The sequence below is a fragment of the Nymphalis io genome, chromosome 17 (genome assembly GCF_905147045.1).
Source record: "Nymphalis io chromosome 17, ilAglIoxx1.1, whole genome shotgun sequence".
Classification (NCBI taxonomy): Eukaryota; Metazoa; Arthropoda; class Insecta; order Lepidoptera; family Nymphalidae; genus Nymphalis; species Nymphalis io.
Genome location: NC_065904.1, coordinates 5,062,578 through 5,090,060, shown reverse-complemented (window position 1 = coordinate 5,090,060; position 27,483 = coordinate 5,062,578). Strand labels below are relative to the sequence as shown.

The 27,483-nt window shown below is 32.2% G+C and overlaps 1 protein-coding gene across 1 annotated transcript; it reads right to left on the bottom strand.

Annotated features, from left to right (window-relative positions):
• Positions 1 to 406: 406 nt before the first annotated feature.
• LOC126775069 (uncharacterized) lies at positions 407 to 25,266 on the bottom strand. Its single transcript, XM_050496801.1, has 23 exons — positions 25,173 to 25,266; positions 16,433 to 16,546; positions 16,260 to 16,345; positions 15,921 to 16,179; positions 14,838 to 15,119; positions 14,629 to 14,761; positions 14,417 to 14,559; positions 13,818 to 14,004; positions 10,448 to 10,560; positions 9,206 to 9,283; positions 7,790 to 8,476; positions 7,619 to 7,721; positions 7,438 to 7,541; positions 6,867 to 7,239; positions 6,167 to 6,327; positions 5,116 to 5,294; positions 4,882 to 5,021; positions 3,939 to 4,175; positions 3,533 to 3,683; positions 2,008 to 2,241; positions 1,469 to 1,644; positions 1,073 to 1,210; positions 407 to 735 (listed from the first exon to the last, which is right to left on the bottom strand). The coding sequence occupies exons 2-23, from the start codon at positions 16,497 to 16,499 to the stop codon at positions 552 to 554; spliced, it is 4,215 nt and encodes a 1,404-aa protein (XP_050352758.1). The 5' UTR covers positions 16,500 to 16,546; positions 25,173 to 25,266; the 3' UTR covers positions 407 to 551.
• Positions 25,267 to 27,483: the final 2,217 nt, after the last annotated feature.

The window sequence follows — 27,483 nt, the reverse complement described above, 5'->3', positions numbered from 1 at the left end:
ACACTCAATATTCCCTTAATCTCGCAATCCGATGAGACGGCAATTCGACACGACCGGAAAGAGTTCAGGCGCAGAACCAACGGCTTCACGTGCTTTTCGAGGCATGGGAGTATACACACTTTTAACTCCCAGACTCCGCAGCTACTGAGAATCTTTTGACAGAAAAACTCACTAACTTTTATCGGCCGACCTAGGATTTGAACCCATAACCTCGGGATCTGCGACTTTATATCTAGCCACAAGACCCACGAGGCAGTCGTAAGTATAGTAATTATAATAGACTTATTAATGCCACAATAATGTTGATATAAAATATCGTAAGATATAAAATGAAATACAAAGTAATAACTGTAAAATTTATTCATTAGTACTGACTTAAGATAAACCTTTAAAAGTATAGTAGAATTAAAGAGTTATGTAAAAAAAAAATACAAAATATGTATAAATACTCTTTGGACGGATTAAAATCTGAGCACATTTAGGCAGTTATTCTTAGCAGAGTTATGATTTTATTATAAAAGTTAGATAAGAAAATTGAGGGTTTTTCGTATTTATGCATGATGATCACGTCGGTCCGGCTTCAAGTCCATTGAGTGCAAGGAACGAAGAGACCGAGATCGTTCGAACAGCGATGGGTCTGTATAAATAGGTTCGCTGCCGTCGTCAAATGCATTCGCCAATCGACCAGAAGAGCCCGCTTCCTCGCCCATATCTGAGAAGTTTCTTCCGAGTCCACTGTGAAAAAAATCATCAGTTGAATTTTTTATAAATATCCAAAACGAGTAAATTTTAAACAATTTGATTAAGTTCAACCTATACCTAACCGTACATATCACGGGTGACATAATTATGATGTAGTACGTTTTCTGCATAGAAAACCAATCTATGCATAACTCACTTTGAAAATGCTATATCTTTCATATAATTAAAAAGCAAAAGTATATTCTGTGCCCGTGATACGATACGGTCCTGTTTTTAATTTACCGTAATTAATTTACACATTGAATACATATTTTTGTTAAAATGGTGATGCATTTATAAAGCTGAGTACGATATATGAGGACGACGTTACCTTAGCGAAAAGGGTTTATGTAGATGTGAGGCGGAGAAGAGCGAGGGCCGCGCGTGGTGCGGCGCGGGCGCGGCGGCGCGCGGGCTGCTGTCGCGCACGCACACCTGCAGGTTCTTACGCACCACGCGCCAGTAGCGTCTGCGCACGGAAACTCCAATCAGTTACAAAACAAAAGTATATCCCACTACGTATCCTACAGCTGGGTATCACAATGCAACGTTTTTTTTTTCATGGCAATAATGATTGCGTTGCTTTTAGTAGAGTAGGTACAATTTAATAATATTTATCTAAAAAAGAAACCATGTTCCTTATTTAGTATTACTTTGGTATCGGTTCCTTTAGATCTTACCCGAGAAATTCTCGACGGTAAAACTATACAAAATTTAACCAGCTCACTTGTATATATAGAGCGCAACAGTGAGCATGGCCAGCAGCAGCGACAACAGCACGCAGAGCGCCACGAGCAGCGCGCGGTAGTGCTGCGGCGACACGCACACGCCCGCCGCCGCCACCACCGGCGCGGAGTCCGCTACACCGTTCTCCTCGATTAGCTCGTTGCGGTTGTCGAACACCTTGTGATTGAAAAGGAACTATTTGGTACACCAACTTGAAAAATCACCAATTATACTTCGTTTCGTTTTTATTGTCGAAAACTCTATTAAGACATATTTGGTACTTTCTCATCACGACGGGGTAAAGCTGCCAGCATTCTTGCCAACAGCACGGAGTCATGATTTGTAAAATAACTATATATTCGTTTTATGAGTAAATGTTTAAGTAAGGAAATAAATATTTATTAAATGATTAAACCTACAATTTTTTTACGATTGTTTGAAATTTTATTTAGCTAAAGACATCAGGTACCAACTTAATAAAAGTAAGGTGGTATCTTATAAATCTAATAGAAAATTTTGTCTGTTTTCTTTTCGATTTACCTCAATCATTTTTCGCACGTGACTTGGTGTTTCAACTTCATTTTTCAAATACTTATCAACGCTTGCTTCTTCATATGATACTTTAAAAACGGACGCTTCGCTTTTGTTATCAGTTTTGTTGGCTTTGTCATCTTCTTTGACTGCTGTATTATCTTCAGTCTCGGTGGAGTTTGTATCTCTTCGTCGACGACCGAACGATGGCTCTGATCTTCCAGTGTGACTTGGACAATAAGCCTGAAGATATTTATATAAGTGCTAAGTCATTCTTTTTCTACTTTCATAAATTTGCAAGCTTAAACCTCACGCATGAGATAATTATGTATGATGAAAATGAAATCTGTTAATAAATTTAGTTTTCAATCAAGCTTTACATAGCTTTTGGCAAAACAATAAAAATACTATATGATATAATATACTTCATTATAAGGAACAATAAGTTATATTAGTATCGACAACAAGTAAGGACAATCGTTTTTGATAACAACATACTGGTGGTAGGGCTTTGTGCAAGCTCGTCTGGGTAGGTACCACCCACTCATCAGATATTCTACCGCAAAACAGCAATACTTGATATTGTTGTGTTCCGGTTTGAAGGGTGAGTGAGCCAGTGTAATTACAGGCACAAGGGACATAAAATCTTAGTTCCCAAGTTTGGTGGCGCATTGGCTATAAGCGATGGTTGACATTTCTTACAATGCCAATGTCTAAGGGCGTTTGGTGACCACTTACCATCAGGTGGCCCATATGCTCGTCCACCTTCCTATTCTATAAAAAAAAAAAAACATCAATAATAAAGTTTAAAATTGTTATTAAATTGATTGGCATTTATTATTAGAAATGTGCAAACATGTAATGGTAATTCGCCTATTAAGTTGCACAAATATAGACGTTAAGGTATAGATAACCCACGCTCAACCCTAACCTTAGCTATTATGATAACAACATAGCAATTTTTTTATAAAGACCCATTGACGTATGTAGTGTTATCAACTTGAAACAAACAGTTATTCATTTTGTCTATGCATATAGATTAAACTATATACAGGTTATATATAGTTAATTAAAAGATTATTATTTGTGTTCCTAATAAGTTATTTCGTCATAGAGATATTTTTCTTTTTAAGCAGAATCGCGTAGGTAATTATTGTTTCGAAGAAGTAAGTAGCTACTTTTGAAGTAGTACATACATTAAAATATTAGAAAATTTAAAAGACCTATGTTGCAATAAAATCAAGGTACAACACAGTTAAAAAACAAAATCATTCTGTGATTTGACGTCCTTATATTTAAAAAGAAACAGCTAAATAGAATTTAACAAAAATTATGATTACTCGTATTATCGTATATACAATTTATTTCGAGTCGATATCATCATATCCTCCACCATAAAAGGTGAAAGAACATTTTTAAAAATCACAAAATCCAACCAAAAATGTTTAAATTTCATAAAAATAGACTAATTCAATTAATTTCAAATGATATGCTAATTACTGGTATTTTATGATTTAAATATGACATCACTCACCGGTTGGCAGCCGTCTCGACAAGTTCTTACTGTAGCTTCAAATACTAAGAAATTCGATTCAGGTATCTTGAAAGCATTGAACCTTGCTTCCAGCGAATCGCCGCTACGACCTTTGTCTAACTCTGGGAATACGTCAGGGTCTACTGGGCACCTGGTATTGTATGATCATTTTTAAATGAAAAAATAATAATGAATGAAATTGCATAATACAAAGTAGTAAAATATATTTTACTTCTATAAAATATTAATGTAAAATAAAAAATCATGTTATATGCGAGAAGAGAATTTTCTAAATATTCGAATTGATTATAAGATTTAGGCTATATGTTAATAAATTTTGCATATATATACATAGTACACGACATATACATTCAGAAAGAGTTAATATAAATAATTTATTACTCACCCCACTCTGTCAATAAGCTGTACTGAACGTCCGGAGTATGGATCACGTGCGATCACGTTGGTTGCAAAAATGTCCGTAGCATAGTTATATCCATCCTGTGCTTCAAGCCTAAACGTGAGAGGATCTCCCACGGCAATGGTGGTCGTTGGTCGGCCTTGGTACAATATCAACAAACGAACCTTCGAGTTCAGTGAACTTTCCTCCGGTAGATACTCGATCGGTATCGGACTTCCAGATCTGTCAACCAAGTCGTACCCAAAACTATGGTTAGACTTTAAATAAGTTTACTATGGAACAGGTCGGTAACTTTGAATGAAATCTTCTATTTAGAATTCACATTAACAAAAGTACGTATACAGTAACAGTAACAGCCTGTTAATGTCCCACTGCTGGGCTAAGGCCTCCTCTCCCTTTTTTTTTTTTGAGGAGAAGGTTTGGAGCTTATTCTTATTTAAAAGTACGTATAAGCAGAGAAAAATATGTCGAAGACTCCTTTCAAAGTTTTTCGTTAGTAGCTGTTAGTTTTATAACAGCACTCAAAATCAAAACAAATAAAATAGACCCATACATGTACACAAACCTAAATACCTAGCACTAGAAATGAAAATTAAGCTAACTACCTAGAACAGAACGAAAAAATCCAATCGCACACAAACAAATCAGATAAGCGTAAAATCACGCGTAAAATAAACACTTCTCAGAAACCTTAAACCCAGACTCATAAACTTTCCACTCTAGGAATACTAGAAACATTACCCTAAATAACTAGACACGCTCAACTTTAAATCACGCAATCTGTTAACTGTTAATACGAACATACAAAACGCTTGCGTCTAGTTGAAATGTTTATATATTTTAAAATGATTTCCGCTTCAATTTCAGGGAATCAATTTTAAATATATTAATTTCAAATAGACACGGTTTATTTGAACAAACATCTCACCCAGCTCCAATGTAATTCGAAGTTACGACCGCTTCAGCTGGTCCTCTAAATAAGCAGGTTAAATTGAAGCGTTTGTCTCTCGAAGTCTGAACATTGTCACTAAATTGGACAACGACGATATTGGTCATGGTATCACCATACTGAAATCAGGATACGAAATTGTAAGTTCTATGTTCTATTCTGTTTTTTTATTGGAGCATGATTAACTATGATTTGAAAAAAATTAAATCATACCCGTTGAGTACCACATTCAGGGTAACCATGTGCTCCAGAAATCCTAAGCGCACTAACAACGCCGCCATTACCGCGGAAGAAACATCGATCATAGAAACCGTATGTATACATTCGTCCGTAGAAACCTTCTGGCAATCGCAAGGTGAATTCCATGCCATCCTCGTTACAGACCTGGGACACTGAAAATAAAATTATCTGTTAATACAATTATACTCGTTTTCGGGATCAAGCGGAAGCCACTCTGTTGATTTCTCATGCGGCTTACACCATTATTTATATTATTTCTTCGGAAAGGTAGAATATGCTATTATTTATATTATTTCTTCGGAAAGGTAAAATATGAATGTGTTGTATAGCAATACAACACATTCATATTTTTCAATGAAGGTAGTATTGACAAGTTTGGCGTTGTTGTTATCAAGTGCTTGTAGTGTTGTAAAAGGCTTACGCAGCTACAGCTATAAGAGACAGTAAGTCTTTCTAGCACATTTCGACCACGGTGGCCATCTTATCAATGGAGACCAACCAACTTCACAGTAAATATTATAGTGCATAAATGTGTGTAAACACAAGTGCGCTTACTATATCATAATCCAATATGACAGTAATCCGATAAAAACTAAGAGTTCAAATACCTATTTAGATATGCTTGAAAAAAAGACGTTTTTTTTTCGGTAGCCTGTATTACTTACTGTACAAGTGGGTAGATAAGACTTAGCTTAAGACTGGTTTTAAATACTATTAAAAATATATATGTAAATTGTGTATGTTGGCCGAGTAATAGAACTGTCTGTAAAAATCAAAGCCAAACATGATTGATCTGAATAAGATATAATAAGAGAAACAATAATAACTATTTATTTAAGGTTTTAATGTAAATAAATTTTATTAATAGAGACCATAATCTTTAATATTTCGATTGGAAATTATTGTTAAACATGGCATCTTCAAGATTGCTGATATGATGCTCAAAAGGTGCAGGACTAATGCTGGACAGGATAAATGCTGTTCGATACAACTTCAATGACATTTTAGCAATGAATTTGATTACCATCTAGACAATCATCAGCGATTCTTCCAAGAGCTCTCTCGTAGAAGTCGTATTCGTTGGCCGTGTTATCGAAGTGCGCCGGATTGGCCGCGTCCAGTTCTCTCGTGTCGCGGTCGCTCAGTTCGCAGTTATCACGTGGCTCCGCTCCGTAACCCACATCTCTGTAAATATCTCCAGTAACAGCCTGTTAATGTCCCACTGCTGGGCTAAGGCCTCCTCTCCCTTTTTGGGGAGAAGGTTTAGAGCTAATTCCAAATTCATATTGTAAATATCTCGCATTAGTCATAATGTAAACAAAGAGTATATTTAGTTATAGGTTAAGTCATTTCAAAACTAGATAATTAAAATAATATACTAGATCGTTTTAAACTAAGCTTTTGAACGTTATATTTTCTGTTATGATAAATTAATTAAATGACATAAATTTTATTATATATATTCTATGTTTTTCATTTGAAAAAGAGTGATATGAAATGAGTTTCGTTCCGGTTCTGTAACGTGTTTCTGTATGTAGATAACATTCTGAACCGTTGGTAGCTTTGCAGATAATTTAATCCTGTAACATTCAGATTCCAAAGTGTTTGAATATTTTGATGTTTCTTCAAAGAATTATAATAATTATTTACTTATTAATAAATCTTGGACCGAATAAAATAAAAAGTAATTTCTAATAGGTAGCTTTAAGTTTTTATATATGCACCTGTAGTTGAATGACCGACAGATAAAGTCTCGCGCTTCAATACATTCTCTTTGGCAATGCGCCAAAGACTGAGCGGTTGTGAAACGACGAACGAATCGCCTCTGCATGCGTTGCCGTCCGACTTGTCTAAAACTGTCTTCTTCACATCTCGATCCTTGCCAAGGTCTTTGACCGATAGACGGTCTTCCACCTATAGGACCACCGATCGGTCCACCAATTGGACTACCGAGTGGACCACCAATTGGTGGCCCGATCGGACCACCCACAGGACCGCCTATAGATCCCCCAATGCCATTACCAATTGGAATATTCACTGGACCACCAATAGGCCCAATCGGTCCATCTGGTTCATATCCACCGTAACCACCTCCTCCTAAAATACCGAATTGTTTTATAAAGTTAAATTACAATAAATATTAACTCATAAAGACAATAATTTATTTTGTTATAGTAATATAATAAAAAGGTACAATATTATAGATAAATTATAGAGCTATTTTAACAATTTGCAATTTTTAACACGAATATCAATTAAGCTATTGAAGATCCGGTGAATTATTAAGAAACTCACCGATAGGTCGATCTAAGCCTTGTGAGGGATAACTACCACGGTAACCACCAGGTCGCTCTGCAGGTCTTCTTATTCCAAATGTTGGCCTTGGCTCTACGGGATACCTATAAAAAATATTCTATCGTAAAATATTACTAATTTCAGTCAGTCAGAGGCGTAGCATGACTGGTCATCAGAATACCTGTCAGGTCCAGGACGAACACCTCTATCAGGGAACCGGTCACCAGGGGGGAAACGATCGCCGTTAGGATAATCTGAACCATAATAACCGCCGCGTCCGTAACCTGTTCAGAAATGTCATGGTTAGAATGATATAAACATATTTTAACCTAAAGCGTTCATTTATGCTTACCAGGATATGACGATCCGGTCGGCGGATATTTATCATATAAATCAGGATAACGGTCCCCACCCAGAGGTATCGGGTCACGGTTCACGCCAACTGGATAGCGACTGAACGGGTACCGACCCATATCGTTCGTAGCTGGGTAGCGATCCTGATCAAATCTTTCAGGATATCTGTTATACCAGGGTCGAGGATACCTTCCTCTATCAGGGATCGGGTATCTGTCATTGGGATAGCGATCTGGGGTAAATCTGTCAGGGTAAACGTCAATTGGATATCTACTGACAGGATACCGTTCGGGGACTGGATATCTACTTATATCATTGGGAGGATCATAAGGAGGAAACCGTCCTCCGTCAGTTGGGTATCGGTCTCCTACTGGGTACCTTCCACCTGGATATCTATCAACGCCTGGCGGGTACCGATCGTTTGGAGGTGGGTACCGGTCTGTCGGGTACCGATCCGGTCCGACACCAGGTGGGTATCTATCATCCGGATATCTGTCTACTGGATATCGGTCACGATCACCGGGATATCTATCAGGGTAGGAATCGGGGCCGACCGGGTACCGGTCATCTGGTGGATAACGGTCCGGCCGAGACGGGTAGCGATCGTCCTCGTAGTAGCGATCGTCATCCGGATAGCGGTCTACGCCAGGCGGATATCTGTCTCGATCTCCGCCATTGCTACCACCTTAAAAATCAATTATAGAAATTAGTAGGAATTCAAGATTGCTTATGAATGTTAGTCAACTAAACCTACAACATTAGTTACTTATAAACTGTAATTTTCTAATTACGAACTACTTCTACAAAACATTCTATTTACTACATACATATTTTACATACAAACCCCTCTGGTATTTATTAAACGTATTTTAAAAAGGCCTTTTTTATAAACTAAATTATTACTATCGATATCGCCACTAAAACGAAATATATTTTGGTTAAAATACGTTTAACAATTCTTAAAAAAATCCTTGCTTATTAAACATTATTTAGCGGGTGTTTCTTTTTCTGTTTCTCTGTTCTGTTTGATTTCTACTGATTTGATATTCGAAAGAAGAATACACAGCTTGTACCCCCTAAACAACATTTATACGTAAAACCACTATAATATTAATAATATAATGTATATAGAAAATAGTTAACTAATTAAAAGATTTCTAATTCAATTAAAAAGTCGAACGATTGTGACGAAGATTTTGCATACCCGCAACCAACCTATATACTTACGTTCTTAAGAATTGTTTTAAAAAACTAGATCAACAACAAAAACTCTGAAAATGCTACATCATAGTCATGCATATGTTCATACCGTGGCGAATTATCGTTACCAAAAATTCATAGACAATGCAACTCATAGACAATAAACTACACAGAAAGTTTCGTTAGGTATTTTACGTCATGCATCTAATCGAACCTGATGAATTGGTACCCCAAGTAGATTTTGATCCACCTCCAGAACCACCAGCCTCGTTCTCTCCACTAACTAGTTGATCTAACAGAATAATAATATAATGGTGTTATTTACAGGAAAGGACTGGAACTATTTATAGTTTGTTGTGTTTTAACGTAGGTTTTGAAGACGCATAAAATAAGAATAGTTTTTATTTTAAACTTTAAATTTTTACTTATTTTAAGGATTTTTCTAAATTATGATTTCTGATGAAAAATTCACGTGTTTCTATGATATGTTCAGTTTATCAACTACCTTTTTATTATATTATATAATGTCATTTAAATACCTGTACGTCAAATACATTTACTTTAACTTTATTCACACTTAATTCGATCCATTAAAAAGATATCCATAAGGCAAAACATGTTATGGAATCCTTAATCGATGATAATTATTCATTATATTTCTTATTAAAAATTAGAATGTCTATTTAGTTAAAGGTAATTACTTAATCACTCATTATTGTAAATATTGAAAAAAATATTATGTGTATGCTAATTTTCTGTCAGTATCACATATGATAAAGATTTTTTTAAAAAGACTTTTAATAGAGATTAAAAAAAATGTATTTAATTTCAAATTATAGAATATGACAACATATAATATACAAACTAATCTATTTATGTCGAGTGGGAAACTGGTTTAAATCGGAAAACACTCTTTGGTCACAAATCTTTTCATTTACTATGGCATTTTTTTCCTAAAAGCCATTTTATTGTAATTCTGCATCTTAGTATTAACCTTCACGGGTTCAATGTGCCTCATGCCAATTGAACACTTACAGAGGTGTATTGGACTTTATTATACTGGCTCTTTATAGTATTACGGTTAACTGTGGCTTCTTTATTGATGTCTTCCGCATGAATACATGATCTGTTCTATTTATAAAACGTAATTTGCATCTATTTTTGATACCGTTAAGAGGTTAGGTTTATTCGACAGTTAACATAAAACAGTCTTGTAAAATCTTCGATAACAGAAGTTTTAGTTTATCAAAGTTATAGCAATTTGAGTTTTTTTTAAAGATATTACTATTTATTAAAAGTTTGCTATTTAAAATGCTCTTTTTCTTTCTTCCTTCAATTCTGATAACATGTGATTATCGTTATTAAGTTGATTTTTATTTATAAAAAGAATATATTGTTTTTTTTTATAAAGTTTGCTTTGTTAGATTAAAAATGTTTACTTTTATCAAATACTTACGCATAAGGTTTTCATAATAATCGAAGTCAGGATCGTACAATAAACGCATTCCGTCTTTCTGGTTGTATCTGCTGAGTCTGCAGGTCCTCGCGCGGTCGCTGTATACCGCTGACCTGATGTAAGCAAATATAGTATTATATTTATTATTTTAGATAGAACAGGTATAATTTTCTTCTGTAACCGGCCCCGTATGCTCGGCAATAATTAAAATTTTGTCCTAAATTATATTTATAAATAATAATTGAAAAATAGACGTCTTTTTCGACGACATAGGCACAGGCACATCTTAGTTCCCAATGTTGGTAGCGTAAGGAACATTGGTGGTATAAGTAACGGTTAATATTTAATATGGCATTAATAAGTGCTGAAAAAAAAATTGCGCTAATTTTTTTTATTTATTTATTTATTTGGGAAACATACAGCATAATATAACATATAAACATTTGATAACAAAATAAGTCACATAAGCCAACAAAGTTTCCACTTTAACATTGAAACATGGAGTGAACCTAACCGGAACAAGTTATTTAGCAAGTATTAAAGTATATAGGGGGTAATGTCTATAGTAGGCGGCTCACGTGCCAGTCTGCCTAGCTAATTCTATTTTATATAAGCTCAGCAATCTACAAAGCTTTTTTATAATGGCGAGGTTTATATCAGCCCAATTTCTGCTTTCTGCATGATATTTTGACAGTAAGGCAATATATTTCAAAACTCCGTTTTTATCATTTCATCGTCCGCAACATTTGTCTACTTTATAATTAATTGCACAAAAAATCGAAATCGCTATTTACTACTTTTTATATTATGTATGAAATGGATAACGATAAAATATTATTATTATTCTATTTTGAATTATACGATAAACATGTATTTGTTTTAATAGAATAGAATATAGTTTTATTCTGCCAACATGTGCATTTTATCTGTTTATTTTGACTGGCACGCAAAATTTGTTTCTTTTTTTGAAAATATCTGTGTTTTTTATAAAGCGAAAAAAAATGTTATTTATTTATTATAGTCTTCAAAAACAAATTTCTTTGATGTTTCTTTGTTTAAACTTTATACAAAATACAAAGTACATATATATTCAAAAGATCGAGAGTTAGATACTAAAATATGTGTCATTCGCTATCGTTCAATGAACTTTTAATAAGATTATATTAAGAGTAGTGCACGTGGTCCTCATGGTTTATTGTTTTTTTTAATTTAATTTACATTGTTAAAAATCATGTTTGTTTAGATAAAAATGAACATTAATAATATTGTCAATTTCATAAACGATGTTGATAATTTAAGATATAAATTATTATAAGCTATAAAATATCATGATTACGAGCAGCCGCTTCCTTCCATTTGATTAATTATATTTAATTTATCTTAAAAAAATAAAGCAGCAAAGTTATTAAGTTACTAAAACAGGATTTCAGATAAAATAAAAATCCTATTGTTAAAATATTTGCCGATGCAATATTCAAAAATTTAATAATATTTTTATTTATTTAACATAATAATAAGAGATATAAAATATCAGGCAAAAATAAGAATCTTTACGCCTGGATTCCGACACATCATTAATAATACAATATAAAAAACGTTCGTCTGATACAAAATACCTACTAAGAATTAAAACGGTATTAGTTTACAACAAAGAAAAATCATTACGTACATTAAAAACATGTCTTAGAATTACGTTCTTAAACTATCAGGAAATTTCAACCACAGAGTACGAAATAAGGTTTTAGATAAAATATTTCAAAAGTTCAAATTTTACATTTTGATATAGATAGACCTACATTATAAACGTGTTAAAAGTTATGGCCAATCACAGCTCTTAAAATTCAGACGTGACAAAAAAATATTCATATGCACACTTGTACTTGATTTTGATAAGGTAACAGCACCCTCATTGATAAAGTTGTACAGATTATGAGAACATTCTGCTTTATTTACTAGCTGAACCATGTCCACTTCGTTGGGCAGTAAACATTTTTACTTGTGATTAAATTATGATTGTGGTTCGGTTAGCACTGAGTACTATGATTTATTTCCGGCCTGCCAAAAGTCGCGATGGTCAAACATTAATAAAATTGTCTCGCGTATTTGATATTTTAAATTATCTCTTAAACTACGCAACCAAAAAACATACTGTAATAAACGAATTTTAATTTAATAAAATTTCCTTGATGATAAAGCAATTTATTTCTAAATATATTTACGTATTGTATATAAAAACACCGTCTAATAGAATATAACCCAATAGATTACGACACAGTCGCGGTTCCATACCTATATCGTATTATTTCTTTAACCATTTGTTCAAATTATATGCAATAAAAGGGAAAAATCTTTTGTTTTAAACACTTGATAATAAAATAAGTTTACTTATTTTGATAAGAATTTATAATTGTTCATAATATGACCAATAAACATGACCTAACAATTTAAATTTATTTTTTAATATAAAAAACAACTTTTGTGAGTTAAATATAAAAGTTAGACATATGCTGTCGCTTACTTTTTTGTAGGCATTATTAAGCTCTACAACTTTCACCTAGAACTAAATCATATATCTCTCATCGTTAAGACAGCGTTTGTAAGAAACGTTTTCGTTCGACCGTTTTTCTCCGACTTGCTTTGAAAATTTGACTACTAAAAAATATTTTTAATTTTTAGGTTAATACATAGCCTATAACACTCACAAATAATGTGGCTTTCTATTGATAAAAGAATTTTCAAAATCGGTTCCCTAGATCTCGATCGAATCTCTCGAGATTACCCGCTACAACTTCACAAACTTCACGTCACTTTATAATATCAGTATAGGCATAGATATAATATGACAATATTAGTCAACTATACTTCTGTTTATAATATGTTAAAATGATAAAACGATGTGTGAGTATGTTGAAGTACGAGTCGCAGTTACATACTAATTATTAGCAATTACGGTTGACCGATAGGACTACATTTTTATTCTAAGCGGTTTGTCTATTAAAAAAAGTATCACTGTTTAGACAAGAGGATCCTGTCTTTGATTGCTGTACATAAAATAATGTATTCTTTTGATAAAAAAATAATTCAAAGCCTTAGCTAGTTTCTCATAAAACTTTACTACTTCATAAATTTGTTTATGTTGAAACATAAGTATTTAAAATGTTTTTATGCTCTAATCTTATGTCATTGGCAAATTCGATACTGCAACCACAATCTGCCGTACAGTCTGTTAAGTCCACTTTAAATTTAAACACAAATGAAGAAACGAACTCAATTTGTTGTTAATTTAATCTGTCTGTAGCATACGTTGATATTAAAAAAAATAATTCATAAATAGTATCAAAACATTTAACGGTTTAATAAGATTCAGTACCTGCATTGGAAGCTCGTTTGCCTCAAACATTCGTCCAAGCATTCGCTGAGCGATCGTCCTGTGATCTCCGAATGGAATTCTCCTGTTATGCGACTGTTCCTGTACCGCTGGAAGGCTGTGTCTGGTCTCCGGCCCGGCGAGAACAAGTGTGACGTCACACTGTTGTCCGGGTACTCGGTCCCGCGAGCTGTCACCCGATGAGAGACTAATCATTGCGAGAGAAAACCTTATTGTGGTTTCATGTTATATAAACCGAATATAGCCACCTATGCCCACTATTATATCCATGACTCCTTTTGCGAGAATCGTATTGTCAATAGTCAATTATAGTCAACCCAGTAAATTACTAAGCAATTGGCCCTAACGCCTAGAACTTATTTCATTCGCCAGAAAGAAAGTATTTTATATATTGACGTAAAGTTTAAATTATCAATATTAAGCATGAATTCATAAAAGCTATCAGATTTAGAATTACAAAGAAAAAAAATGTTCCTGTTACAATATTACGACATTTATTACCTATCTATACCCAATAAACAAATCAATATGTTTACGGAAACAATGCTACATTGAGATTTCAACATGAATATTATACTTACGATTATCTAAACAGACGAGATCGTAGAAATGATGTGTAGGCGACGCGCTGACAGTCACGTCGTCTTTTTGGGAGACTGAATCTTCTTCGGAGAGAACACACTGCTTCGTCATTGCGTCGTGTTCAATGGAACGACAAAAATATCTGTAATATCACGAATTATACGTGAATTCCAATATTTTGAATAATAACAGATTAACGAATCTCACTTACTTTTCAGCCCGGACGCACATCGCTTGACATTCATCCAATGTCATGTTCGAGAATACGTCCGCTTCAAATGGGCCACCGAGTCTTTTATTTTCTTCTTTGATAAAAACCGCTAAGCCGTCACACCGGCGTTCAGCTGTGGCAAACAAATAAATTAAAATATACGATATAAATAAAACATTTAAATAAAATTAATGTAAATGTTCTGTTACCATTCAAACAAGTATTTTCCAAATAATCGGCATTGTGATCATCTTCTAGAAGTTCAGGATGAGTCCTTCTAGTAAATCGACTCAAAGAACAAGTTCTTAACGCGGAGTCATATGTAGCGGATCTACAAACGAAACTAAATTCGCCCAGGCATTTATCTTCACATTCTGTTCTATTTGCTACCATGATTTCTTTCAAGTCTGACGGTGGAAGCTTGAGCCGCTTACGCGCATGACGTTCGAAAACGTAACGACGAGAAGGACATTCACGTTCCGGTCGGTTAGCTAAAAATATAAGAAATAAATTCAACTCATTTAATGAACATGAAACATCACATGACAAATGAAAACTCTCTTGTATTACAATAGTTTAGGTATCAAATGTGTCATGGAAAGTATGGCTTAATATGGTACGATATTTAATTTATACATAATTATGGCACTATATTTATTAAATTATATATGTAAATAAAACTACTGATTAAAAGTAACGTATTAAAATAAGTAAAACAAACTACTAAAGTACTAAAATACGACCATCAAAATTCCCTTTCGTTACGCCCAAAGAAGGATTTTAAAATGACATTCATTTAATTTGTGATAAATCAAACGTTATGTTTCTAGGATGAATATTTCGTACGCATGTGCTCAAAATGCAACAATTGACACCAGTGGAAACGAACAATGGTTATTGTTCTCTTATTATAGGTGTCGTGACAGAACTCATAGCTTATAATTACACTGATTACCCGTAACACTATTATGATCTCAAACTATAGCAGCTATTATTACAAAATATTGGATCCAATAATTATTATTAATGCCATCAAAATGTCATTAAAAATAAATCGTATTTTATTTATTTTAAATATTTGCAACACAGTAAAATATCCTTGCTTAGTTTAAAACATAACTGTAAGAGGTAAACGGACTCCTGTTTGTACATACAGAGTGATATGCTACAGATATAACACGTAAATAAACCATTTATATGCAATATTAAAGAAGCTATTGAACTTTGAATGACAGTAATGTAAAGAAAACATTGCCTTTGCCAAGTTTCAAAATTAAGAAAAAAAAACTTACACGTCAAGCAAATTTCGTTGAAATGTACGCTGTTTGGAACAATCATAAGTGTGCCAATTCCTTCAGGAGCCGCTTGTTCCCTTGTCAAGTAGCACGTGGATTCTTCATATTCTGGCTCAGGGCTGAAAGCAGCAATTCGAGCTCCCGGTTGGAAATCGATAGAGTTACAAGTCCTAACCAAACTATTTCCGGAACGATCACGTAAACATAGATCCTGACATTTTTCAAGAACACGAAAAGGTGGCGCTGTTTCTCGTATCTGAAATGAAATCAATTTTAAAAGGATATATTTTTTAAAATGTAAAATTAAGTTTTTCTTTTGAAACTAGTAATACATACAACATCATCGTCAAAACCGTGAAGCTGTTGATTCGGTAATCTCTCATACATTACTCGTCCCATTCCTTGGTTGCATGTTGTTTGAGCTAAAAAAAAACATATATTATATAATATGTTACTTTTTGTTCCGAAACAAATGTTAGGTATATATAGAGAGGTTTGGTTATTCATACCATTAGCCATTGTTAGCATGGTGAGAGCAGTAAAGGCGTGCATGACGCTCACCCCCCGCGGCTTCATCTTCCTGCTGGATGCTGTTCCCCACGTCACCGACCCTGCATAAGGCCCTATGTGCAAATAGGAAGCATACAAATTATCAGGACAAACTTAATATAAAACAATAACACATTTATTACTAGCAAAACCTGGGGCTTCACCAGTGTGAAACTCAGTTTGTGACGAAAATTCCTTCAAATTGGCCTTTTTTAAATGGCTGGTAACTCCCAAAAAGCCAGTTCGTTAGTTCAGTAGGCAGTTATCTTAAAACCACAAACTTCAATTTTCTTTATTTTTTTTTTATTTTACTCAAAATCATCCTTTTAATGATGTACATGGATGGCATTTGTGTTAATATCTGTACAAATATTTCGTTTGCATGGAGACTAGATTTTACTTTGCACCTACTGAATACACTCTCAGTTATACTTTTTATTTTCTTAAAAAGCTTTTATTGACTGGCGACATTTTAAATTCTTTATTTAAACTTTAAAAAAATCCTATATCTGCATCTGCATATACAGCCATTTAATAGTTTACTGTTTTTTGTATTAAGTCCATGTCATGCCATTTCAGAAAAAGATAAAATGCAATTAAGGTTATTGTACGAAAACAATGTGTAGAAAAAAAACATGTTTACTTGAAAATATCCTGACAATCGATGTTTAAACAGTGTCATCAGATAAAGTTGAAAACAAGATTATTTCTAGTACTATATCACGATCAATTGTTTGATTTCATAATATTTAATGAAAGACTGAAAATAAATAGCAAATATATTTATTTTAAAACGATGGTACGCTTAATTAACGTATATATTGTAATCTTAATTATAATTACATATGTAATCCATTTCGTAAACCTTGGTCAAAGTTTAAAAAAATGTATTTCTATATTTTTTTCAGATGTTTGTATATAGCTTAAATAAACTAGGTATAAAAATTACATCCATATAATTTGGAAAATTGCTGAAATCGTTCCTAATTTTCTGCGTAGTATACTAGACAACTATGAGTATAAATCATCGGTTGGCTGCACATAATGAATGTGCAGAGACAATCGGGAGCAAGGTTGAATAAATATTTAGCTGTACACAATAAAGCTAGGGTACATAGATTATAATTGCTCAGAAAATCATAAGAGCTACGTATGTATGTCAATAGACTATGGTAAAAAAACAATTGAATTGCACAGACAATATATTATAAACAAAAACAGAGAAGACTTTTTCACAAGTATATAACACTGCTATGATTTCAAATACCAACTATGCTGGTCATAGGCTCGTTGTTATTTGCTAATTAGCTAAAAACAGCAGTAACTTGTTGGTTCCCTCCTATGCAAATATTGCTACAAACTCATGTTACTATAACTGTATGCTTAAAATAAACAAAAAATATATAACAATTAGTAAAAAACGAAAAAAAAATAATCAAAATTGAAATTAAAAATTGAATAAATTATTAAGTTATGAAATAAAAAGTATTATTTAAAACACAAATATAATAAAAAAAATATAATTTCGATACTAGAAATACAACAGAGAATTTGAAATATAAATACAGACGACTAAATAATTTAAAAACATAAAGCATTTTTTTTTTTTATTAATGAAAACCATTGGCAATGACGTATTATCATTATGTTCAAATTATAATAGAAAGTATAACAAAATAGCGGGATTCAAAAGCAATCAAATTTATCAGAATGATATCGCAATAAAAATAATGATTGTCGTTGTATTTGCCATTTAATATTGACATATCATATGACCAACAAAGGATCGGTTATTTAGATGCTTAACTCGAATAGAAAATATGCATTGGATAGCTACAATTTAAGTACTGTTAACCTTTGATAACTATTGACATTTAAGTTGCTAAATGATACCGTTATGTTAAATAGGCGATACAAATTCTGATAGTCAACCTGCATACAAGTTTGAAAAAAGCTTTATTCAGTACAGTTACGGCTGTAATGCTGGCTTAAGAAATATTTATTATGAAAATAAAAATACATTATCAGTAACAGCCTGTTAATGTCCCACTGCTGGGCTAAGGCCTCCTCTCCTAACCACTGGGCCAACTCAGCTGTTAAACAGTTAAATACATTAAACCAACTTCAACAATATACATAAAAGTGTTATTTTAAGTACGATAAATATAGTTAATTAATTTTAAATTAGGCTAACAATAACTTAGGTTTGAACTGTTGATGCACATATTATACGAAGAATAAATGATAAATCCATTGGTATTACCTTTATTCCGCTCTAAGGATTTTTTACTTCATATTTTAATAGGAAAACCTACAACTATAAGAAATACTACCATCATCACAGATCCATTAAATAAAAAATAATATATTAAAATCGATTAACAACTAATAAAGATATCGAAGTACATACACAAAAAAACTAGCTTTAATCTCTTTCGATTTGAAGACGGTTAAAATGTACATTATATTGATCAGCGCACTTGTCCATTTACAGCGTGTTCATGACATGTCTAAAGAAATACTTCATTTATAACGATCGATTTTAGTGGATTTATTATATTTTATGTTATATACCTTATATTTTATATTAATCACTGTGTAAAAGCCATTATATGCCAGTGTTTTGTTTTAACCGGTCAGTTATATAATAATGTTTTCCCCACCATTAAAATTGAAATATTTGTGCTTTGTTGAACAATATATAATTTTATATCAAAGTAAAACCTTTTTATATAGTTTATATACTTACATTTCATAATTTTTGTAAAATGATGAAATAAAAGAAATCGCTAACAAAATTGAAAACACATATCTTATTATGTTACTTAATAACATAAAAAATAAACTTTCTATAGAAATATACAGATACAATTAAATTAATATTATAACCACAGCGTCGTTTCGCAACCACAGTTGCGCTAAGCAAAGTATAGGCAAGTTTTGATTTTTGCAACCGCAAGCAACCTAACTAGTTCAAATTAGACCTTTCAAGAAAATTTGAAGTTAACTTTCTCTATAACTTTAATCTTATCAGAATGTATTATTTCAACGAGTTATATATTTTGTATAGAAATCATGAAATAGACAAACTTAAGTGGGAAGCACAAGATGATTCATGTACTATTTAAATAACAATGAAAATGAAATAAAATTAAAATCTACATAACAAAAGCACGAAGGCCCGTAGTAAAAAAATTTTGGCGTTTCCAAAAAATGTGCCGATGGAAAGCGGATGTCCATTTCCTGCCCTTTGTGGCTGACCGATGTCCTCGTCAGAGCAATTCTGAGTAATGACACAGTCTAAATTTTATACAGTTATCTGTGCCGTGAAATCACTGTGTGACTCTAAAGGACACGATTTATAATTACCATACTTTTGCTCTTATCATTAATCATTTAACTTAAAACACGTCTTTATACTACTTGAAAATTATATTTTTAATTCGTTTTAAAAACATCGCAGAAAATATATTTTAAAGATAAGGTTTAGAGCTTCTTCTGCCGCGCCAATGCAGCTTGGGGCATATTTTTATACGATACACATTGTTTGTATGTTGTTTCAAAAATCGGCATTGGTAAATTGCCGATTATGAAATAAAAATTAAGCACATATTATAAATATATCCATTGGGTCCACTCCGCTCTTTTTTTGTTTGTAATAATATATAAGAGGTGTATATGAAAAAAATGCTTTCATACATTATAGTCTCAAACTTTCTAATATACTAAAAAAAACGTATTAATTATTCCATTGCTTGGTTAAGGCCTCTCCTCTTCTTTGGAGAAGAATGTTTAGAGCTCATTTCACCATCTCATTGCTCCAATGCGATTTGGTGATTGATATGCGGCAGAAGTAAATCAGCCACAAGCATGAGATGATGAGAATAATCCAAACCACTAGACGATTACACCTCTGTATAATAAATAAATAAATTTATTTAACTAATACTTGATTTAGTCTTCAATTTTATTGAACATCAGCTAAGATATAAAAAAATAATAGAATATAATATTGCGATTAACTTGTTTACAATAATGGACGAGGAAATGACCTCAGTAATAATATGACATTCGTTTTTATAAAAAGCAAACAGGTCAACATGCAGATAAGCCATTCTAAGGCTGATAATAATAATTTATATGCATATTATTGTTTATCCATGATGTCTGGCCGGACTAAATATTTCTCTTTAGGTAACTAGTATCCAATCATTAAAATTTATTATAATTACCTGAATTTCAGAAATAATGCTCTCATTACCGTTGTTGGTTGTAGCAGTATATATTGACTTATTATTTTTCTATAGAACATGGTCTTCACAAACAAGCATGGCTAGAAAACTAGTAGGTTCATCATTTGTTTCCTTGACAATTGAACAGGTTGTTCATAAAATAGTTAATTTACAATTAGTTCGTTACAAGGCACCATCTCTTAACACATACACTAAGAATTGTACTGTTAACTGTTGTAATGTGTTTAACTGTTTAACTGTTTTATCTCAATACGTTTCTGTTAGATATAACAAAAGTAGCGAAAGTCCGACTCGAAACGATCAGTGACATTTAACCGAAGCAAATGCGGAAATCCATTCATCTGGTGACAGCTTAACGGGATTCTTTCATGACCAATCACCCACAACGATAGTGTGAAAACTGTTCAACTATTGTGAAAATGGGATTGGCTAGGATTGGCCCGTGGGAAAGTATACTATTATCCTTAAGCTTTCATAATGCTTTGAAACACAAAAGTACATGAAAAAATAAAAACGTTTTGGCTAAACCTGACAATAGGTTAATATTTTAAATATAACAATATACCTACTAATACTTGAGTAGACATTTTTTGTAATGCCTAACTGAGAAAAAACTACTAACCGTTTCGGAGAAGGAATAAGTATATTATTATTAGTTGTATATATATATATATATATATATATATATATATATATAACGGACGGAATATATGTATAACGGACAAAATTTTTAACAAGAATATAAAATTCACGCTTTTCACGTCCATAGTATAAATTTAAAGCGGATGAAATTAACACACATATATATGTATGTGATTCGCAATTTCATCCGCTTTAAATTTATATTATGGACGTGAAAAGCGTGAATTTTATATTCTTGTTAAAAATTTTGTCCGTTATACTATTTCATCTACCTAAATTTCGTATGACTTTGTGCAGTGCAATATGAATTCAGTTTAAATAAATGGTTGGAAGGTAAGGAAAGAGTAAGCCTCCACCTTCTGAATCATTGGCCAAAATCAGATGAATTAATTTGGCTTTATTGTGAACGCTCATTGGTCGCCTATTGCGTTATCGTCTGCGACCGACCAATGGTCATTCAGATTAAAGCTAATTTAGCAAAGTTAATTTGCGTTTCAGAAACTCGAGATCAAAGAGCCAGCGTAAATTCAGACACACAGGTTAGAATATTTCAAATATGGAATTGTGTATATTTCTTAAGGCTCTATGTTGTGATAACTTACCATTATCAACTCAGAGCTTAACGTACAAAATCTGGAGGCTTTTTTAGAGGGAACCTTCTTTTTGTAATGAAAAGATGTATTAAGAATAGGTCTTGAGACATTACGACTTTGAAAAAACAATTCAACCCTTCGATCTTCAACTACCTTCAATTAAATTGTTAACGTAATTAAAAAAATAATAATAATCTTATGGCTTATAAGCGTCAAACGTATATAACCACAATACGTCAAAATGTATTTATTTACACAGTTTATGCGATAAATAATATTCTGTCAGATCTATCATAATATTCAATCAGCCTTTTACAGACCGAATATTCGGTATTCAACTATTAATATGCTTTTTGTTGTTCCAATTTAGATCATTAATTATAACCAGTGTAGTAAATAATGAAATGATTACTAGGTAACACGTAACGATAGTTTTATTAGTAAGGAAATTCAAATATTCAATTCAAATATATACAGATAATCCAACATAGATTGGTTCCAGTTCTGTCCTTACAATCACATTTTTTTTAATTGATTCATAGATTCAATTTTTTTTATCTAAGTACATTCAATTTATAAACATGTACTATCATTTTCAGAATAATATTATTTACAATAAATAACATTATGTATGTTACGTACATATGCATGCAAATAAAGCGTCGCTTACGCACGTTTTTGATTAAAGTCTTACTACTAGTATAGTATTATATGATCTGTGGTCTTACTCACACAAAGTAAACAACATCGTACAATCTGCAGTTTTTGCAGAATGTAAGAGTGCGTATCTACATACACGCTTACAGTTGCATAATACGTGATACTATAATTAGAACTATAACTCCTGCCGCGCCATATAGTATAATTATGCACAGATATAAATAGTAGTACAACATGACGCTTAGAGGATAATACAGTAACAGTAACAGCCTGTTAATGTCCCACTGCTGGGCTAAGGCCTCCTCTCCCTTTTGAGGAGCAGGTTTGGAGCTTATTCCACCACGCTGCTCCAATGCGGGTTGGTAGAATACACATGTGGCACAATTTCAATGAAATTAGACACATGCAGGTTTCCTCACGATGTTTTCCTTCACCGTTAAGCACGAGATGAATTATAAACACAAATTAAGCACATGAAAATTCAGTGGTGCTTGCCCAGGTTTGAACCCGCGATCATCGGTTAAGATTCACGCGTTCTTACCACTAGGCCATCTCGGCTTATAGATCTCGGCTTAGAGGATAATACACATTTGTCTAATCCCAAGAACATACTTGACACTATTTATTGCTCTTGGTGTATAAAAAAGAATAACTATTTAAGCTGGTAGATTGGATAAAGTTGAAAATAGAGGGGTCGTTGTGCCTTTTTCTTTATCTAAATTTCGCAAAATCCTCTATTAATTTGTCCCTGCAACTTAACGGAACAAGTCTTTTCGAAATTTTAAATCCATGTATTGTATAGTTTAAGCTGTTTGTTAATAGTTGTTAAAGACATTTTCTTTTATATAGTAGTTACATACAAAATAATTACATATGTTATTTTTAGCCGATTTCATAAAAAAAGGATTTCATTTAGAGAAATTAATTTATTTTATATTATAGTGTTATATTAGAATAAAAGTATATTATATTAGAAGAGGGTTATGTGATATGGATTATTTTGTCTATTCTATTGAGATAGGTCCCTGTTGGTCCCTTTTAGAAAATCAGAAAAACCCATGTTTATTAAACTCATCAATGTATACATTTGATAGATTTATAACATATGTATATAACATTTTTATATAACATATTAATGATCATATTTTGCAATTTGGTTGATTACTTTCAGATAGTTATCTGGATCCGGATATTTTGATTAACTTTCAACATCCTAATATTAGAATTAATTATACTCACATCAATATAACATATATAAAGAAAGTGTTTTTATAAGTTATTTTAATAAAAAAAGTGGAAAATTAGGCATATATTATGTTTGTTTCTTTTATAATTAAATTGGCTCCAAGTTACAAATTGCATTCGTTTAAATTACAACAGGCATAATAATGTACTGCACTTTGTGTGACGGGTGAAAAAGCTTTCGTAGCCCAAACTACTCTTGTATGCTTTTTTATACTCCTATGCTTACAGCATAGGAGTATACAAGCAAAAGAAATATTTCCTTTTTCGAAAAAATATTCTAGCTAAAAAAACAGAAGGAATACTAAAAAGTAAAAACAAAAGAGGTTTTATTAGATTTTTTTTTTATTTTATGTATTTTGTAACTACCGTACTGTATCCGTTGTACTACGCAAATGATTTCAATTGTGTGTTTTGTTATTATTACAGAATATAACAATATGAAAATTATTAAGGAAAATAAATTTTTTTTGCAAGATAATTTTGTTTTTATATCCAGCTAATATTTAAGATTCAAAATAATTTTATCTTCTTTTATTGGATTGCTGATCATATTATTTTAATTTAACGTTAATTTAAACCTTAAACGTATACAAATAAACACTAAAATGGCTACTGTACAAATCATGACCGCGCGGAATGGTAACAAGAATGCTGGCAGCATTTCCCCTTCAAATCGCAATTCCGATCCTTAAGGCGTTAAATGAACCAGTGCTGATGACAGTTGTGAATTTAATGTCTCATAAATGTATGTGATAATTATTGATAGGTAATATATATAAATATAGGTTAGTAAGTAACCCTAAAATTAATAATAATTATATTTGTAAAATCTCCTTTACTTAATAAATGCTGCCAGCACTCTTGCCACCATGCCACGAGGTCGTGATTTTTCCAGTAGCATTTTTTATTGTATTTGTATATCCTTATCTAAAATATCATTTAATGTATAGTTGTTTAATAGATAACAGAGTTTGCTTTGTACTTTGTAATGATTCTCAACTTCGTACACATTTTACTTTTATATAATTGTTTAAAAACTTATTTGTTTCAAATTATAGTAGAATAAATTCGATTTTATTAAAAATGTTAATGTAAGTTTACCTTAAAAATAATGATTGACATTATATTAGGGTGTTGTTTATATTGTAATTAAAAATTATCAATACGTTATACCATATTTTATTTAGACAACATTTTGTATGTAACTAAGTACCTAGATTTAAAAATAATTTCATTTATTAGACATTTCACAATCGATTAATTATTAAATGCTTGCATTAAGTATTCTGCATTTCAAAAATACTCACTAAAGCTTTCCTAAGAAGGCACCTACGGGTCGTAGCGTGACGTAGCACTATAGTAACTACACTCCTATCAAATGTCCACTTAAGTATACTGGCTCACGGGTGCACACCTGGACAGTCAAAACTAAATTGTGGACATTTCTACATCATAATTCAGTTAAATTACATCAAGGGGGGGACTGACAATGGGATAGCAGCATGAGCGAATCACACCAACGCTACGCATCGCTAATTTTCCATAGATATGCTGACCGGTGACCGAACTAAAATCATCATACATGATGGACGTAAATGTAAACTACTCAATGGTTTCGAGGCTAATATATATTTTAAAATAATGATCAACTCATTATATCTAATCATAAAAGTCTGGTACTTAAAAGTTAATTTTGTTTTTATATGTTTCTACTGTTATTGGCTTATTTTAGTAGTCTAAGCGAGTCACTAAAAATGAACTTCTACCCAGACCAAACGTTTCTTTTATTTGTGCAAACAATATATTTATACCAACTAAAATTATAAGGATATTTTTAATATTTTACAGTACTTTGAAATTTAAACCTAAGTTAGCTTAATAATTATTCAAAAGTTACAAATATATATGTATATTAATGACACAAAAGTACATATAGCAAACTAAAAAAAAGTGCGGAGGGCTAATTGAAATTTTTATTTTATTTTGATCAAACACACAAACAGACATACAGTCATCAATTCAGTGACCCCAAACATCGCTTTTCCGGAAACCGCACACAAAAGCATAGCGTCGCGTTGTTTCAATATGGCGCAGCTTGGCGGCTTGGCGGCCATTTTGCCGCCAAATGCACTACAGATCGTAATCGAATGAATTATATGATCATATTGTTTTATCCCATGACCTTGGGCGCGGTCACGTACGATCGTCGCTCATCACAGATCTATAAAAAAGATTACAGGTCGCTATGTCGGTTCAGAGATTTTGAAAAATGAAAATAAAATCATATAATAGGACTTAAATAATTCCGACAGATCAAAATCATATCAATGAACAGAAATACGGAAAACCAATGTACCGATTTTATTATCAATTTGACGATTAACGAAAAATATTATTGTTTGTAAAAAAAATCTTGTACATAGGGTTTGTATAATACTATAAACGGCATTATTATTGTAATAATATTTTATAATATTTACTGCTTCGTTGCCTTAGTGGCTTCAGAATGGCCACCGAGACTGAAATCAATCAAGAAGCCATCATCATCATATTACATAGGAAAGGATAATTTAAAAAAAAATAATACGAAATTAGGAAGAAAATTCATATTTCTAGCCAAATACATATTATAAAAAAGTCCACCCGCCGCGTCTGTCTGCCTATCTGAACGCGATGAACTCAAAAACTACCAAAGAGATTTTCATACTGTTTTCACCAATGAATGGACTGATTAATAAAAGGTTTATTAAATCGTTTATTAAACCAAGAAAATTTGGTATACCTACTTGATTGTATTGCTATCTTTTGTACTACAAAAAATGTATGCAAAATTTTAGGTCAATTGGTTGGTGGAACAAATTTTAAAACCAAATCTTGCAAACATGTTGCTGGAAGCCCACAAGTTCAAACAATTGAAGTTAAATAAAGCTTGCAATAATAATAATAATAACCAATCAATAATTGTACATGATTAAGTATGTTGTTTTAATAAAAACAAAACAAAAGATATATATTAAAGTAGGCTTCTTGGTACAAGCACTTTTCAATCTTCATTACACGACTATTTAAAAGAACAGCTTTAATATTTATTATAATAAATATAAAAGATATGTGATTATTGTAATTGCTTTTTCTATTGACTTGTTAGTGATCAACAAATATTACATAAGTATAATTCCTGCTCTGTTTTATTATTAATTAATCTGTAATTGTTCACGCGACGTGCGCTTGAATCAACAATTTTCCCACCGAGTACGTTGAGGTAATAATGACGCTACCATACGTATACTGCATAATATTCCTGTCCTGAAATAAATGATAAAGTGAAATAATATCTCATATATGATCTCAAGTAGTTTAGTGAATTCTGAACATAAACCAAACTTATCTGTTTATAAGATTAATATGATTAAGATCAGTTAAAAGCAATTGAAATAACAAAACATATTTTTTTATGTTATAGAGCAAACAGGCCAGCTAATGGTAAGTGGTCACAACCGCTCATAGACATTGGCGATGTAAGGAAGATTAATCATTCCTTATATCGTCAATGCACCACCGATCTTGCAAGCGAATCGATTTATTTTTGTGTTATTTTACTCTTTTTATCGCCTACCT